General features: G+C 43.5%; 1 protein-coding gene across 3 annotated transcripts in view; it reads right to left on the reverse strand.

The window, feature by feature from the left end:
• FRMD4A (FERM domain containing 4A) overlaps positions 1-19006 on the reverse strand; it is a 518054-nt gene that overhangs the window by 350366 nt on the left and 148682 nt on the right. For 2 of the 3 annotated variants that reach the window (XM_069547509.1, XM_069547516.1), the window contains exon 1: positions 17647-18317. The exons of the other annotated variant lie outside the window; for it this stretch is intronic. In XM_069547509.1, the coding sequence (XP_069403610.1) occupies positions 17647-17739 (93 nt within the window). In that variant the 5' untranslated portion in view covers positions 17740-18317. Of the gene's footprint in view, positions 1-17646; positions 18318-19006 lie in introns of those variants that run through there. 3 annotated transcript variants of the gene reach the window in all.

Here is a 19006-nt window from a genome sequence, read left to right on the forward strand (position 1 = left end):
TTCATTTTTGTTCCCATGAACGCCAAGATCAGAGACTAGATTCTAGTAATGAACTGGCCTTCTGCATTAAACAAATAAAACAAGAAAGCCAAGGTATCAGGGGGTAGGGGCGGAATTTAAAGTCTCCTCCCCACAAAGAGAAGATATTGAGGCCAGGTTTCGCGGTTGCTTCAAGCCAGCATCCCTCATGGAAATCAAACAATTCTCCCGAAACTGTGATCTGAATGCTGCGGTTCCCCTGAAACTGTCCCAGGCTTTCCTCCTCTGCTTGGCGCTGACCCATCGCCTGCGGCAGCAGCACTTTCCCAGGAAGCTATTGTTATTTGTGTATCTGATGGTTGACAGCAGAGCACGCTGACAGCAAAATTTAGAAAGGCAAAGAAAAAAAGAAGCAGAGGGTGAAAAGGACAAAAAGGAAGCTTCCAGCATCCTGGTGGGAACATGGAAGCAGACACACCTTTCTTTTAGCCCTCAGCTCAGCAAGTTAGGGCTCCTCAGAAAAGCCATCCTCAGGCAGAGTTACAGCCTGGCTGGAGGGTGGGCGTTGGGCATGGAGACACTGAATGAGGCTGTGCCCCTCTGACCCTCCCCTGGGGCTACTGTCTGGCGTGTATTCTCTGATCTTCCCCCAGAATATCCCTCCGACCGCCACCGAGGGGCTGCATTAAGTCACTGAGCCCACACAGCACACAATGGGGGTGACATGGAGGGGCTCTGTTTTTTGGGGCTGAACATTCCAAATGAATTCATTTCCTTCTGGGAAAAAGCACTGCCTTGTTCAGAGCATGAAGTTCCCAGGGCTCGGCTTACCGGGCAGCATTCTGAATACACCTGTTGGGATCTTCGGCGCTGCCAGGAGAAGGGATGCTGCATGCTTTGCTTTGTTTTCTCCCCCTAGCTGACTGTTTCCAGGGTGTTGATTTCCCTGACAGAATCTAACTGAAACAGGGTTTGGGTTAGGACTCCACGCTGCTTGGGAGGGAGCAAAACATATGCACACAAATATACAGCAGACCCTTCAACAACACGGTTTTGAACCATGTAGGCTCCCTTATATGGATTTTTTTTTTTTTTAGTAGAACACTACAGTACTACCTAATCTGTGGATGGTGAATTCTCAGATATGGAGGAATTGCGGATAGAAAAGAAGTGCAAATCTGGATGACTAACTATAAACTACACGTGGGTTTTCCACTGTGTCAAGAGCTGGCACCACTACGTGCTACGTTGTTTAAGAGTCAACTGCAGGGGCTTCTCTGGTGGCCCAGTGGTTAAGAATCGCCTTGCAATGCAGGGGACACAGGTCTGATCCCTGATCAGGGAACCAAGACCCCACATGCCTCAGAGCAACTAAGGCTGCGTGTCGCAACTACTGTGTCTGTGCGCCAGAGCTAGAGAGTTAGCAAGCAGCAACAAACGGTCCTGCACGATGCAATGAAGAGCCTGTGTGCCACAACTAAGACCCAATGCAGTCAAATAATTAATTTAGAAAATTTTTAAAAAGTCAACTGTATACATGGAATATAAGGGTAAACTAGGCAATTAAAAAAAAAAATGAAATCGCTCAGTTGTGTCCGACTCTTTGCGACCCCGTGGACTGTAGTCTACCACGCTCCTTTGTCCATGGGATTTTCCAGGCGAGAGTACTGGAGTGGGTTGCTATTTCCTTCTCCAGGAAATTAAGGACAATGTAAAAAAGAAAAAAAGAGAAAATAACAGAAATGAGTTAAATGGAAGAGAAAAAATGAAAAGGCAGCTAGAACAAGCAAATTAGCCCTACTTTAGCTCTAAGTTTCCTGGCGGCAGAGGTAAAAAAGGTAATTGAGCAGAATTATAAACTTATTTGCTCCAAAAGGAATGAACAGGATGGACCTTATATAAGGAATACTGAATAACATAATCAACATTATCTTTAACTGTCACTTTGAAAAAGTCCCAGAAGCATTTTTACACATGTTTCTTCTGTCGGCTTTCTGAGCAAGGTGGAACCTCACCCACTCTCTGCTTGTCCACAGTTCAGTCTGTGCCCAGACCTGTCTGTGGCTCTGTAACTTGTTCAAGGGATTCCTCCGGACCCTTCCTCCTAACTCTGCTCTGAACCAACTTCTCCTCTGACTTCTCTGGTCTCCATCGACCATTTCAACCCTGATTTTCCCCAGGTCCATCCAATTCTTTCCCTCTCAGGACACACCCACCTGTCCATAGGGCTTCTTTTAGGGATTCCTGCCAATAGTGAATTCTCATTCCTTGCCTTGGTTTTATGTCCTATAAATCCTGCCCACCCTACTCCATGTTCTGCCCAAGTCCTAGCTCTCTTGGCCTTAGCGCAGACCCAGATAGCATCCTGCATGACTGTGAAAAAGGGTTTCAGCCTTCAATAAGGATGGTGGTGGTTTAATCGCTAAGTTGTGTCCAACTCTTGCGACCCCATGGCGACTCTTGGACCCCAGGGTAGCCTGCCAGGCTCCTCTCTCCATGGGATTTTCAGCTCAATAAGGATGAGCTAAATCTTAATTTTAAAAAATATCGTCAGGGAGCTGAGAAAATATGGTTCAGGTGTGTTGATATTTGATTGTTTAACTCCAGAATGATAAAGTTTAAAGGGATTAAAGTAATGAATAGATACAATGTCCCTCAAGGGATTAAAATAATGAATAGATACAGTGTCCCTCAATTTGCTCTTCCTACTCATCCCTAGGAAGACTTTGGTTAAGTGCTGGAAGGCAGGCAATTCACAGTTGCCTCATGTAGCTAGAGGTAGAAATGGAGATATTCTGAGATTAAAATTAAAGAGATACATCTCTGCTATAGGTCCGAGTGAGAGGAGCCACGTGGAAGGGACAGTTGGAAAGTGTGCCTTGTACTGTCTCTCTGCTGGAGCAGCATTCCACCTTGACCTCCCAGTAAGATCAAGAGTTCCTGTGGGTAGAGCCAAGGCTTTCATCAGAAAAGGAACTGTGAATCTATTCAAGTTCCTGCTCAAGGACTTGGCTGAGACCCCAGAATTCTCCTCCATCAAGCATGAAAGAGATGATTGAAAATGAAAAAAATATTTAGTTCAGCTGTTACTGGCCAACCACCTGGATCATAAAAGAACTTCATTTTGGTTCTTGTGCAATGTCTGGTTTGGGGTAAGACCACACACTGCTGCTCTGTAAATATGAGTTAGCAGCAAAGTATACCTCTAGGTGATGGAGTGATTGCTTCATTGGATGCAATTGTTCAATATAGTCCACTTTGATATCAGGGAACATTTGCCAAAAGCAAACAAATGGGCTGATGCTTAGATGCCCTAATAAGGTTATGATTAGATCATAGGTTTAGTAGCTTCTTGAGTTCTATTCCTCTTCAGTTCAGTTCAGTTCAGTCGCTCAGTCGTGTCCAACTCTTTGTGACCCCATGAATCACAGCATGCCAGGCCTCCCTGTCCATCACCAACTCCCGGAGTTCACTCAGACTCACATCCATTGAGTCAGTGATGCCATCCAGCCATCTCATCCTCTGTCGTCCCCTTCTCCTCCTGCCCTCATCCCTCCCAGCATCAGAGTCTTTTCCAATGAGTTAACTCTTCGCATGAGGTGGCCAAAGTATTTAGCATCATTCCTTCCAAAGAAATCCCAGGGTTGATCTCCTTCAGAATGGACTGGTTGGATCTCCTTGCAGTCCAAGGGACTCTCAAGAGTCTTCTCCAACACCACAGTTCAAAAGCATCAATTCTTCAGCGCTCAGCCTTCTTCATAGTCCAGCCCTCACATCCATACATGACCACAGGAAAAACCATAGCCTTGACTAGACAGACCTTAGTCGGCAAAGTAATGTCTCTGCTTTTGAATATGCTATCTAGGTTGGTCATAATTTTTCTTCCAAGGAGTAAGTGTCTTTTAATTTCATGGCTGCAGTCACCATCTGCAGTGATTCTGGAGCTCAAAAAAATAAAGTCTGATACTGTTTCCACTGTTTCCCCATCTATTTCCCATGAAGTGATGGGACTGGATGCCATAAAACCCTGCTCTCAGCCAATAGGATGCTGTCTTCCTATTTCTTATAGCTGAAGGATATTCAATTTATTTTAGTGTGTTTTAAAATTTGCATTTGATCTATCAGGTTTGTTTTTTTTTTAATTCTGATTTAGTAGTAGGATTATGATGCCAGCTGGAGGGTCTAAAGGATCTGTTCCAAGATTCATTTTTTGTATCACCACGTCTCCTTTTTATGATATGCAAGACTAGGAAGAGAGAATATATAGGTATTTGGTGTGGGATGGTGCTCATTTTATTGTAGAAGTAAAAAACTGGCACCTTATGGACCAAATGTAGCCGGTAAACATGGTTTCTTTAGCATGTCATGTTTTTCTTTAAGCTTAGACTTGTTGCTGGCATATGAAAATTGAGATATTTCACCTCTTTTTCACACACATATATACATACACACATACATATATGTGTGTATATATATATTCTTAATTAAAAGAAAATTGCATTAAAATTTTCCTCTGGAAAATCAGAAGATCCAGGCAGGAACACCAGCCCCAGTTTCCCAACGGTAAAGCTCAGTAGTAACTGGCCATTGGCTAAGACACAAGTTCTCCAGTTTGCAAGGTACCACTTTCCTTCCTGACCTCCGTGTATTTGACCTGCTTGACTCTGGTAGGCATCTGAGTTGTGATGCCTGTGTGGCGCCCTATTTTATAGGATGGCCAGAATGAACAGAGGCAGCCCAGGGGAGTTACAGAAGACTGAATACAAACCCTTGAAAACAGTCCACTTCTGATGGGTGGGTCTCAGAAGGAGCAAGAAAAGTCTTGTCTTGCTCAGGCCCTATTCTAAGACACACAATCCATGTTTCTCCCATGCCACCTTAAAGCCATTCGACTGAAGGAAAAAGGAAGTCACAGACTTGAGAAGACACTTTTGTTTGCGGTTGGCCTTTGGTTCTGTGCTCTCCAGAGAGGACCTCAGAATACAGGTCCAGGGATGGTGCTAGAAATAGGACTCAGACGGTAAAGAATCTGCCTGAAATGTGCGAGACCTGAGTTAGATCCCTTGGTCAGAAAGGTCCCCTGGAGAAAGGAATGGCAAACCTCTCCAGTATTCTTGCCTGAGAAGTCCATGGACAGAGGAGACTGGCAGGCTCTAGTCCATGGGGTCACAGAGAGTCAGACATGACTGAGCGACTAATACTTTCACAGTGATTAAGAATGGACTCTGAGCCTGAGCCAAATGCCTCAGGATAGTGGTATTCACCCCTTCTCCCCACCCCCAGGTGATGGAATGAGATGGCTCACAGCCTGGGGACCTTGGCTTCTGCTCCCTGGACACAGCCCTCAGGAGGAGGACAGAGCTGTCACCAGGGGCCCTGGTGTGAGCTTATTATTCTATGCTGCTGATATCAAATCAGCGAGTGACCCCTCCCATGTGTTTCCAGAGGACTCTTCTTTCTTTGGTAGCTCCTCTCCCTAAATGCTCTGATACTGGAAAACTTAGAACTAGGACCCAGTGGGATGGTGGAGGGAAAAGGGGTTTCCCTTCTTTATTCTACCCCTAGGTTGACATCTTAACAAGAAGGATTCTAGATCCTAGCACCTGCATTGCTGCCTATATGTGGATGGACCTGGCCATGCAACACAGCAGTGCAAAGCAAGGATATTACTGCACACATGCAGAAGAAGAGCTTTCTTGATGGCACTGGAGACGGAACTCATCCAAACCCAGACACACCTGATTCTGCTTGAGAAATGAAACAGTTTAATTCCCTAACATCAGCCCAGAATCGTGGGCGGGACTCACAACACATCTGCCTTTAAAGTTTTTCTTTCAGTAGTTTAAATTTGATGTACCTAAATGTAAGATGAAAGTGGGCGAGGAGAGGAACTATGTATGTGCTAATCTGGTGGATATTTTCAATTGTCCCACATAGAAACCCTTTGATCAATAGGATCTGCATAAAGCACCGTGTTTCCATTACTAAAGGCCTTCACCTTCCTTCAGCCCAACTGGCAGATAAGACCAAGATTTTCTTCTAAAAGAAATGCCGTGAGGACTCATTGAGACAGAGCCTCATGTCAAAAACATGATTTCTTCCAGTTCAATCCAAAATCCATCTGCTTTTACAGAATAGGTCTAAACCCCAACACTCAGGGTTCAAATCAGGACCTACTCATTTCAGGCATTTGGTGGCTGCCTCAGCCCTAAATTATACTTTCTAAATCTATTCTGGGACTCGGCTGGGTTATGAAGCTCTGACACATGATAGCAGCAACCCATTTTTAAAACATTTTCAGGAGTGAAACAAAACAAACAAAGCAAAAGAAAAGAGGTGTGGTGTTTTTTTTTTTAGAGAGATCTTAGGAAAATTAAGCACAATAGTGGTGGGGTGCTGGCTTTTGACACAGGTGACCAATGTGAGATGTTGAAATTGGTCTTTCATTTTTTTTGCTTTTTCTTTCCTCGCTGGACTAGTTCTCAGGGACTGACTGCAGTTCTATTTTTCTAACATAGTGGTTCAAGTTGAGGAGGGGGAGCTGTTTAAAACAGGAGCACTGAGTTTCTAGGATGCTTCGGGGAGGAAGATTCACTACTGGCCTTGGTTGTGGTAACCTTCACCCATTAGTCCTCATCCTGGGCTCCACTTGCTTGGTCCAGGACTGACCTCAGGTTGAGTAAGAATTGTCCTGAGAGTTTCTCCCTTTTCCTGTTTCCTGTATTTCCCCCTCTCTGCACTGTGCTCTTTTCTCTCCCGCACTGGTACCTATTATTTTTTTTCTTTCCAGGAAGGCTTTCCAGGTGGCCCAGATGGTAAAGAATCTGCCTGCCAATGCAGGAGACACAGGAGATGCTGGTTTGATCCCTGGGTTGGGAAGATGCCCTGGAGGAGGAAATAGCAACCCAGTCCAGTATTCTTGTCTGGAAAATTCCATGCACAGAGGAGCCTGGCGGGCTGTAGTCTGTGGGATCACAGAGAGTTGGACACAACTGAATGACTGAGCACACACATACTTCTGGTAATGTTTCTCAAACTTTAGTCCATGTTATAACCCTCAGAGGTTCAGATTCAGTATGTCTTGCGGGGAGACCATGTATCAGTGGGTTTTGACAACACCTGGGTGACTCTGATGCACATGGTTTGCACACAGGCTTTTTGATAACACTGTATTCAGATGATCTCCTAGTCCTTATAGTACTAAAGGCAGCCCTGGATAGTCCAACATTCCTTCTAAGCATTTCTCTTCAATTCTCTTTGCACCTCACTCGATGCACCTTCTTTGCCTTCTTTGTTGGTTCCCCCTCCTGGGACTGACCTCTAAACGTGGGTCCAGTCCTCTGACATTTCTTTGCGCCACTGTTCAGGTCTTGTGGCTGTTAACATCATCCTCCAAGAGTGTCCCAGACAATGTTCAATCATTGACTCCCCACGGAAAATAGCCCCGAATTATAAAGTTGGCCAATTTCCGTGGTGTAAATTCTCCCATCACCAACCCTTTCAAGCTGGCCACTGTGGTCACTGAAAGTGGCCACACATCGGGAAGAGATGCCATAGTCAGCTCTTCAGGGCCAGAGATATGCCGGTCCTATCAACCACAGATTACTGTCCACATTTACATCTCCAATGCAGACTCTTGCCTAAACACCAAACGTGTTTTTAACGTCCTCCATTTGCATTTTTAGTCATCCTCTCAGGTTTAACACATCCAAACAGAACCCCTTATCTCCCTGTCCCTGCTGTCAACACCACTCAGCTTGTCTTGCAGTGTTTCCTATCTTAATGTCAACTCCACTCTCTGGGTGCTCAGAACTCCTTCTTGACTCCTCTTTCTCTGTCGTTCAATCCATCAGTCAATCCTGTCAACCCTACATTCTAGCTAAATCCAAATTCATTCATTTCTCACCACCTCCAGAGTCAGCATCTCTCATCAAGATTCTTACACTCATGACCTAATGAGTTACCCACTTCCTTGCCCAGTTCTCTCTTGGCCTACTAGCAGCAGGGGCTCCTTTAAAAACGTGTCAGCTGAGGTCATCTTTCTGTCCCCAAACCACTGGTCTCCTTCTGTCCTGCTTAGAGTAAAACCCCAAAGTCCTTCTTGTGGTTGGTGCAGCCCTCTGTCATCAGGGCTCCAGACACTTCCCTGGCTGCTGCTCCCAACCACTTAACCCCACCCCCTCACGTGTACACCCGTGGAGGATTCATGTTGATGTATGGCAAAACCAACACAGTATTGTAAAGTAATATAAAGTAAAAAAAAAATTTTTTTTTGTAGAATTAAAAAATTGAATGTTGGGCCCTAGACATTAGAATCCTTGGGATATTTATATTCTAAGACTGATTTTGTTTGATTGAACTTGAACCACATTTTCCAGAAATTATTAATACGCTTCTAAAAGCCTTATTGGTTTTTCCTGATTAATGTTCCAATAGAGGAATTGGAAGGACCATTGGGAATGCAATCTATCCATGTGGAAATGTGACCTTGGGCATGTTTGAGAGAAGTCAGCAGGCAGTGGAGGAAAATGATCTGGGCATATTTATGGACTATTACTGATTCTGACTGGTAAGGAATAGGGTTGCCCATGCACTCGGAAGGGTTAATTGTGTAGTAGGGTTTCAGGAAGTTTTTCTTTTTTTCCACTCTTTTAAAGATTCTTTTCCCATATACCTGATTACAGAGTATTGAGTAGAACAAGAAGATTTTCATGAGCAAGTTCCCTACTAATACAATTAACATCCTAAATTGAGCCACTCTGTTAGAACTGACCAGGACACAGATATTGACATGCATAAGGAAGGCAAGCACTTTGCAACCTCATCCTTTGGTTGACAATTCTGTTTGAGTTTATGATCGTGAAAACATTCTTTTTATTCATGTACTCATTCAATAAATGTGTATTCATTCAATAAATATGCTATATATGTGCCAGGTACTGCTCTAGGCTCTGAGACTTAGTAGAAGAATTGATCACATCCTTTGAAGCAATTAGTTATTGAGTGTCCATGAAAGGAAGAGAAAAGAGACTGAAAATCCACAGATGTGGTTCATCCACTCCCAGATTAGAAACCATAGACCCACGGCAGAGTCTTCTGCTCTATTGTTTCCTACACACAGATGCTTGTTCTCAGAGGTGCATTGATAAATCAGTACAAATATCAGTGGATTGTTTTCAACCATGCACTCAAAAAAAAAAAGAACCCTCTTATATTACACAGGTGGATAGTGTTCACCCTGCTAGAGCAATTTATAAGAGATCTGCTTTCAGAATACCTATAGAGAGTGTCCTGAGAATAGAGGATTGGTTTTAGGAACATGGCTGCAAGATGGTGGGTTGAAATATACCCAGAAGGGACTCTCTCTCTGCTGCAATGCAGAACAACTTTGCTGGAGTAAATGGATTTGGGTGTTTTAGATCCCAACTTACCTAAAAGGAAGTCCTACATGGTACTAGCCCCTCTGACTTCAGAAGGCTGTGTTCAGTTCTCCAGAAAGTGATCTCAAAGTGTTGGGCACTTCATAAGCTGTCCTAGGAATATGGACTCAACTTTCAAAGAGATTAATTTTTCTCTCCAATTGAGAATGACACTCATGACTAAAAATCCAAAACAACCGACTCATTTATTTCCTTTTTATGTGAAGACACAGAAAGCACCGGAACTAGCTAATTTCTTCAAGCTAGCATCTTGTCCAGACAATCTGTCTTGGCAATAATCTCACCATGGGGCAGTGGTTCTCAATGTGGCCATGCAATAGAATCACCTGGGGGCTTAACTATGATGGTGCTTGGGTCCCTTCTCCAGAGATGCTGATATTTGTTGGTTTGGGGGTATAGCTTGGTTGCTGGGATTTTTAAAGCTTCTCAGGTGCTTCCACAGTGAAGCCAAAGTTGAGAAGCACTGTTTTAGGAGGAGTGATGGTGTTTGACCCAAAATGTTAACAAGAGTCCTAAGAAGAAATCAGGACCTGGGGGCAAGTAGTCTAAAGAGGAAAATCATTGCCTGGTTTCATGCTGAGCTTGAAAGCTAAAGTTTCGTGCAGGATGGTGAGGGTCCTGTGGGTCCTGACCATCTGAATGTTAAATAACCACCAGCCCCAGTTTTGCTGGTGCAAAATGTGTCCATGCCACTGTGTTTCACCTTTCCTCCAGCCTGAGGAATGAGAACCCTGGTGTGGTACCCAGTGGAGGGACAGCCTTTCAACTATGCCATCTCGTTCTGGCCAAGACAAGAAGCCATTGATTTAAATTTGACATGAGCTGCTGTGAGAAATAAAATAAAAGTTGGCGCACCACATTTGGGTGGGTCGAAATTCCATGGGACTGACCCACGTGTACAACATGGCCTTCAATACAGCCTGTGAACCCAAGAACTGGAGTCCCTGATACAATTCATGTTCTTCCTCCTCCAGAGATGTGTAAATTTATAGAAGGAACAAAACCTATGCAGGATGAGGGGGTTGGATAATAATATGTGTGAATACACTGATCTGTCTGAACCATTTCTTGGCTGTCTGCTTTCGATGGTAATAAATATCCACTAAAAGCTGTCTGCTGTATGTGTTTTTGGTAAAGTCTTGCACTTCCCTGCATGAATACATTCAGAATGTAAGCACCACACACTCCACGACAGAGACTCTGTTGTACTCTGAATGCCTAAGTTATGCAGCTTAGCAGCTGTGATAATGTAGTGGTTTGCAAAATAATAGATGGGCCACACGTCAACCTGGAATAACACGTCAAGTAATGAATAATGTGGGTGCAAAAAGGTTTAATTTATACTGTGTTAAAGATACTGCTCCAAAAATACCACACCATTTCAGATTTTCCAGGACAAAAAGAAATCCTATTTTACTTGGATATTTAAATAATTGCAGTAAAAGAGAATGCTATCTTATTTATTTATTTTTTTCAATAAAGATATCCAATTTCTACTACTCTGTGAAGAGACAGATACTGAATCTGATCAACTGTTCAGATACACACGTTCCCCTGCAAGACACATGCTTTGGTCTGAGATCTCAGAATGAATAGGAGAAAAGCATTTGTCTCCTCAGTTTGCATATAAGCATGGACACATTTTCCACCAGCAAAAATGGGGCTGGTGGCCACATAACATGAGATGTGTGGCTCTTCCTGTTTATGGCTTCATTCTGATCCTCTTCCCCAATTTTCTCCCTGAGGGAAGCTTCTGGCATCTTTCAGATTTCATTCATTCTCTCCTCTAGGGAATGTTATCACCCTCCTGTTAGGAACCAGGGGCCAAGTTGTGCCTCCCATCCTCCAGGAGCATGTCATCATGTGGAGAATGAACGTGAAGGAAACAGGTTGACAATAGGCAGATTCAGTGCAGTGTCATTTGTGCTATTATAAAGGACATTTTACCACTTCAATATTCTTGGGCTTCCCTCATGGCTCAGGTGGTAAAGAATCCACCTGCAATGTGGGAGACCTGGGTTCAATCCCTGGGTTGGGAAGATCCCCTGGAGGAGGTCATGGCAACCCATTTCCATATTCTTGCCTGGAGAATTTCATTGACTGTATAGTCCATGGGGTCACAAAGCGCCAGACATGGCTAAGTGACTTTCTCTTTCACTTTCAAAGGACATTCAAGGGTTTCCTAGACAGCGCTAGTGGTGACAGAAAAAAAGAACCAGCCCGCTAATGCAGGAGAGGCCAGAGACACAGGTTCCATTCCTAGGTTGGGAAGATCCCCTGAAGGAGGGCATGGCACCCTGCTCCAATATTCTTGCCTGGAGAAGCCCATGGACAGAGGAGCCTGGTAAGCTACAGTCCATGGGCCACAAAGAGTCTGGCATGACAGAAGCGACTTAGCACACACACTCAAGGGACATATGGAGAGCTGAGAGAGCCTGAAGGAAGGAAAAACAGTTATTCATACTTGGGGAAGGGACAGGGTACCTGGAAAGGCATCCCACAGGATGCTATCTTTAGGCTGAAGGGTGTGAATAGGGAGTTGAGTAGGTGGAAGGAGAAGGCAGTGTGTATCAAGCCTACAAAAGCACATGCAAAGGCCGTGTGCAAGGGAGAGCATAGGGAGGAACCACAGATATGTTCAGTATGGTTGGAGGGTGCAATATCCAGAGTAAAGGGGGGGAGAGATTAAGCTGGAGAGGTTCTTAATTATGAAGGGCCTAGTAATTATCTTTAGGCATTTGTACTTATCCTGAGGCAGGGATTTTAAGTACACAAGTGGAAGATGATAGGGGCCTGAACTAAGAAATGGGGAGGGTGTGAGATGAGAGATGTGAGAGAGATTCTGGAGCTAGAACCGGCAGCATATGGTGAGTGATTAGATGGGGGACCCTAAGGAAGGGGAAGATACCTGGGTTCCTGTGTGGGTGTTCAGGTGGCTGGTGGAGTTGGAGGAAGAGGAACAGGATTGTGGGTGAGATGATGAGTTCCACTTCGAACATGTTGAATGTGAGGGGTTGAGACACTCAAGAGAAGAGAGGTATCCAGTCCACCCTAGGACACGTGGGTCTGGCTGATAGAATAAATAGCAGGGAGATGGGCATCCTTAATAAATGGACACAGTACAGACTTCCCTGGTGGTCCAGTGGCTAAGACTCTGTACTCTTAATGCAAGAGGCCTGGATTCAATCCCTGGGCAGGGAAATGGATCCCACATGCCTCAACTAAAAGATACCTCATGCCACAATGAAGATCAAAGATCGCATGCCACAACTAAGACCCAGAGCAGCTAAATAAATAAATATTTTAAAGAAATACACACATTAAAGCAATGCAGGCCAGATATAGCTTGGCCCACTTTTAGGTTTTGGACATACAAAGGTAATCTCCATCATGAAACCATTTCCTCATATTATAGAGTCATTGAAGTTTAATAAAAACGTTCCTCCCATCACCAAAGTAAACTCCTCCCCCCACTTACAGGTCCACACTTGCTCTTTACTTAACTCATTTATACATTATGTTCTTACATTTATTAGAATTTTCCATGAAGTTCAGTTTTACCTTTCCAGCTGTAGAAGCAAAAGGCCTTACAGAAGTCATCTAGGCTTGAATAAGTTGACTTAGTTGGCACTGGTGTGCAGTGAATTTGAAACACTCTGATTTTCATGTTTACATAAAATTGGGAGTCCAAGGAAAATTATCACCAGGAAGTACTTCTGTCTTGGCTTTATCAAGTGAATGACCCTTAAAGAACCTCTCCAGGTAACAGTAAGTGCGACTGACAAGTGTGTATAAAAGGCTATTGATTGTTAAAAATAAAAGACAAGTGTTCCTCTACTCAAAGGTAAACTTCAAAAATATGCCTATTGAATGTAAATTGGTACAGCCACTATGGAAAACAGTATGAAGGTTTCTAAAAAAACTGAAAATAGAGTTGCTATATGATCTAGTAATCCCAATCCTGGGCATACATCTGGAGAAAAGTCTAATTTGAACAGATACATGCACCCTTATGAATGGTAAAGAAGCTACTGTATATGTGTGTGTGTGTATATATATATATATATGTATATGTATGTATATATATATGTGTGTATATATATATATATATATATATGCAATGGAATACTACTCAGCCATTAAAAATGAAACAATGCCATTTGTAGCTACATGGATGGATCCAGAGGTTCTACTAAGTGAAGAAGTCAAAGAGAAAGACAAATACCATACGTTATCACTTATACGTGGAATTGAAGATATGACACAAATGAACTTATCTACAAAACAGACTCACAGACAGAAGGGTAGACTTGTGGTTGTCAAGGGGATGGGGGTGGGGAAGGGATGGATTGGGATTAGTAGATGTGAACTATTACATATAGAATGGATGGACAACAAGGCCCTGCTATACAGCACAGGGAACTATATTCAAAACACTGGGATAAACCATAATGGAAAAGAATCACTTTGTTGCACAGCAGAAATGAACACAACACTGTAAGTCAACTATAATTCAATAAAATAAAAATATGCCCATCATTAATGGTTGCCTCCTTTCTACATGCCAGGTATCATGGTAGGTCTTACATACATCACTTCTAATCCTTAACAGCCATCTTTGAAGGTAGACAGTTCAGATGAATAAACCAGGCTGAGAAAGCCTGAGTCACTGCCAAAGTCACACAGTTAGTGTAGAGTGAGGCTCTTGTTTCTTGGGACAGTGTGGCTGCCAGGTCCACCCTTTCTAACCCACCTAGGTGCTTCCTTCTCCACCTGAATCATCTTCATTTCTAGTTTCTAGCGTGTGTGTGTTAGTCACTCAGCCATGTCCGACTTTTTGTGACCCCATGAGCTGGAGCCAACCAGGCTCCTCTCTCCATAGAATTCTGTAGGCAAGAATACTGGAGTGGATAGCCATTCCCTGCTCCAGGGAATCTTCCTGACCCAGAGATTGAACCCGGGTCTGCTACATTGCAGATGGATTCTTTACCATCTGAGCCACCAGGGAGAAGGGAATAGCTACCCACTCCTGTATTCTTGCCTGGAGAATTCCATGGGCAGAAGAGCCTGGTGGGCTACAATTCATGGGGTTGCAAAGAGGTGGACACTATTAAGTAACTAGTGCTTCCACTTTGGGCTTCCCAGGTGGTGCTAGTGGTAAAGAACTTGCCTGCAAATGCAGGAAACTTAAGAGATGCAGGTTCACTCCCTGAGACAGGAAGATCCCCTGGAGGAGGGCATGGCAACCCACTCCAGTATTCTTTCTTGGGAAATTCCATGGACAGAGGAGCCAGGTGGGCTACAGTTCATAGGGTTGCAAAGAGTCAGACACGGCTGAAGTGACTTAGCACACACACATCTCCATTAGTTAACTGTAGCTGGATTGTATGACTATTGTATGCTTTATAACTGTTTCGTTTATATAAACCCCAGATCCCTAATCTCTGCTATATTACCAAACACAGGCATGTTAGATGTCTTTTTCCACTCTGCATAGTATGGTGATGGGCTGATGGCAGTCTGTGAAAACATGAACAAGAACCAGGCTTCGTCTCCTAGTCTGAGTGTTTTTGTAATTCAGGATTTGATGGTTGTCAAAGTAGCAGAGTTAGAAATGTGCAATTCTGTTTTTTCACCTCAACTTCTAGCAGTTGGAAAACAGAAGCCCTGTTTTTAATCCTGAACAGCGCATGACTGTCAGTGTACTAGGCCATGGGTTCTCTTTGGTTGCCAGAATCTCTGCCTTTGGTAAGTTTCCTTTTCTGTGAAGTACTAGTGACAAGCGGGGTATAGCCCATTTCTCAGGGCCAGGTTGCAATGTCAAAGCTCTTTCAGGGAGCAAAGGTGATGAAATATGGACTCAATGGCAGGGATAAATTTATATCAGGTCCCTGATTGAAGTCCTGCTCTATCCTTGACTCTGTGTCTTCGGAGGGAAGATTAAACCTCCACATGCCTTGGTTTCCCTGTTCATACAGGGCAAGGGCAATAAATAAGTCCAATTCTCTGTGCCTCCCTACAAAGTGCACTGGGCAAAGGTGTTGTAGAAAGGCAAGGTTTTACCGCCATTAAATATCATGAGGCCATTGAAGTCACTCAGATGTCTGGCACCATGTAAACTGCTGATGTAACCAAGAAAGCTGTCCCTTCTTGAATTCAGGGAGTCCCAAGAAAAGAGCACTGGTTCTCAGTGTTTGCCCTGAAAGTAGATGCCACCTCTAGCCTTTCCTGCCCCCTTTTTATATAAATATATGATGCTGACTCTAAAAGTTGTCATAAAACCAACAATGGCATAAAATATCCAATTGAAATCAACATGACATCATATGCTCCAGTTAGTCTCCCCCTCCCCACGGTGGAGGGTGAGTGTGGAGCCTCATAGGAACATAAAGGGGCTCCTCTTGTGAGTGATGGGATCTTGGACCCCTCCACTTCACAGCTGGCCATGGAGATTAATAGGACATTTGATGCTCCAATGATAAACATGCTTCTCTTAAGGGCCCAGAAGCTTTTAGATTAGACTCCTGAGACCCTGGCGACACTGGTGTGTCCAAAGACAGGACATAGGTCTGTGTCTGGAATGTCAGTATATACCAACACATGCAATAGACAAGTTTCACATGTGACACCGTGTTCATATATTGTCAGCTTGTCTTAAATAACAGAAACGGTGCCTGCATACATCTGGACTCATGAAACATACGTGATTCATTACACCTCCATCTGGAGATTCTTATGGTTAAATAGGTTACCGAGGATTTTTTGTGTATATGTGCAGGATAACACTCTCGTTAGTTTTGTCACAGCTCTAGTGTGGGCAACTCACATTTGCATGTGAGTTCTCATGAACAGAACATATTATATAAACTTAATTATCATACAGGTCAAAAAATTTTCACTAGAACCCAAAATCACATTCAAGATAAGCTACATTTGTAAACATAACAGTTAATTTGTCAATTTTGCTGTAACATTCGGTCCTATAATCTAAAGCTCTTGGTATAAAAGGGAGCACACATTAGACACTGAATACATTTAAGTTGATGACCCTCATATGCAGCCCAAGAAATATGTCTCAGAAGAAAGACCTACACATGGTAAGAAAAGGAAGTGAAGTTTTTTCATTGTTACTCAAACGGCAGAAAAAAAAGTAACTCATAGAAAGTCAGGCAATTAACTCCCTCTGGAAGTCTAGATTGCCCCTCCTACTTTTAAAACTTAAATCACGTTTTCCTTAAATTTAAAAATTACTGAGTAGCCAGTATACAAACCAGAAAAAGTCACTTGAATTAGATGCTGCTCCCCTTTATAAGATGCAGCAGGTTCGCTGATCTATCATGAGAGCAGTCTGTGATGCTCTTTGCCTTACTGATTTAAGATTACATCTTAACCTAAAACGTCTAAGTAGACATCCACAGCTCATGGAGGGGCCTGACATGATGCAAATGGATTTTGGGTATTTCTGAGACCCCTCCATGTGTGGATACAGGCACTGCCCCCACATGCATGAGCCCCCCACATCCCAAGTATGACCAGATTTGCATTAACAACAGTCATTCCCCCAAACTGTATTAGTCACTCCAGAGAAGGGCAAATCTCTGTTATTGTTTTACAGCATCTTCTCTGCCAGGCGCTACCGTAAAGTAAGCATGTTTTCAGAAAATTAACAGAGCCACCATCCATAAGGTTAAAAAAAAAAAACAACTGAATGATAGCAAGGTATTTGAAACAACAACAAAACAGAGGGGATTGTAATCAACCAGGTGCATCATTTAAACCCTCAAAGCATCACAGCTCCTTCCGTCTTTATCACCTCCTTTGAAGACACTGTCACCCAGAAAAGGACAGGGAATTTGCAGCCCTGCTGCACTAATGGATTTGTTTCACCAGAGAGGAAAACAGGTTTTACAGCCCAAAGCTCTTCTCAGCAAGCACCTGCATCTTCCATCCTCTTTCCAGAGGGCAATCCCTACCCCAATCTTTTATCTTTCATCGCTAACAGCTCCCACCTCCATGCACAGCCGACCAGAATTTGCTTCAAATCTCTTATCATTATCCGTTAAGAATAAAATTGCATATACTATAGATTTCTCCAGTCCCTGGAATTTGAATTTTTTTAGGAAAACATGACTTTCACAAGGGATGCTATGTACAATGAAAAGAAGCCTCTCCTTTTCTTTGGAGCAATTGCCCGAGTGAAAAGCAAACAGCCCGCCACGTTGCTTACCCTCTCCACACTGCGTCTTCTCAGAGATCCATACGGAATTTTCAGTAGGAGTCTCTGGGATCTATTTGGAGCCACTGCAGCTTGAACCACCATGGTGTAGAGCCGTGGGCGAGTGTGTCTGCGTGAGTGTGAGTGTGTGTGTGTGTGTGTGTGTGTGTGTGTGTATCTGTTCCCAGCAAAGAGAGAGATGGAGGAGTCCTCAAAACTAAGTTATGGTCTCCTGGAGGTTTCCCAAATATCAAATAACTGAAAGAGGTTTTTTTTTTTTTTCTTTCGACCGTATGAGTCAAGATGTGGTGTGTCTGGAGGTGGGGGATGGGGAAGAAAAAAAAAGAGCCCAAGTTCTGCAACTTCAGCGCACCGCCCGCAGCTCAGCCCCACTCCCTCCTGCCGGCCCCTGCCTGTCAGTCCCTCCGTGAGACTGCACGTCCCAGGAGTGGGCCAGTGAGTGACGCTTCTGGGGGGAGTGATCCTGAAATGTCAACTTTGCTTCCCGCGGCTCCAGACGGTAACCAGGTCAGTTGTCCAATGGCAACCCTATCAGACGTAGTATTCACTCTGTCACGTGACTCCAAAGCCCCTCGCCGTACAGTCGGTCACATGCTCACCTTAGAAAGACTATTTGGAATATCACCATCTGGTGCAGAGATTAATGTGCAATTCTGCATTCTGATTTCACTCTCTTCTGGACACAGGGAAAATATTTGAAGGGCAGTGGCATAACACAGTGGGGACTTGAGGGGGAGTCCCTCTTTGTAGTCATAAATTATACGGATGACCCTGAGCGTCAGACGTGCATATTTTTTTCTTCCTGCTTTCCAATAGATAGAAAACAAATGTAGGCATACAGTTAATTATATATGTGAATGGCATCCACAAAGAGGAAGTCTGAGGGAAGAAAGGAGAAAATGTTTGTATCACATGGTTCAGATGAATCAAATCAAATACACCAGACAGACTCCCATTTGGCATCTCCTCATTTAAATGTTTGTGTTACAGAGCATTGATTTTTATGTGTGCCAGTAAACATGAAATAATTATGTTTGATTTTACAAGGCTCTGAAAAGGACTATCTACGCTCAGACTCACCCATCACATTTGTATATTCTTCTCTAATCAGATAGTGTAATTCTACATCAGACAAGCTTCTCAGACCGAGGGCACACATGCTCTAAAAATTTAAGTGTCCTGTAATATTTTGTTTCTGACATATTGTTCACTTATGAGACTGCCCTCATCTCTACGCCTCCCTAAACCTGCTTATTTCGATAGCAGACAAAATTACTCAACAGGAAAAACAAGTAAGGGGCTTCTAGGATTGGAGGTATTTTAGGTTTTTTTCTGTTTAACTTATTTTTGC

Source organism: Ovis canadensis, chromosome 13, assembly GCF_042477335.2.
Source record: "Ovis canadensis isolate MfBH-ARS-UI-01 breed Bighorn chromosome 13, ARS-UI_OviCan_v2, whole genome shotgun sequence".
NCBI lineage: Eukaryota > Metazoa > Chordata > Mammalia > Artiodactyla > Bovidae > Ovis > Ovis canadensis.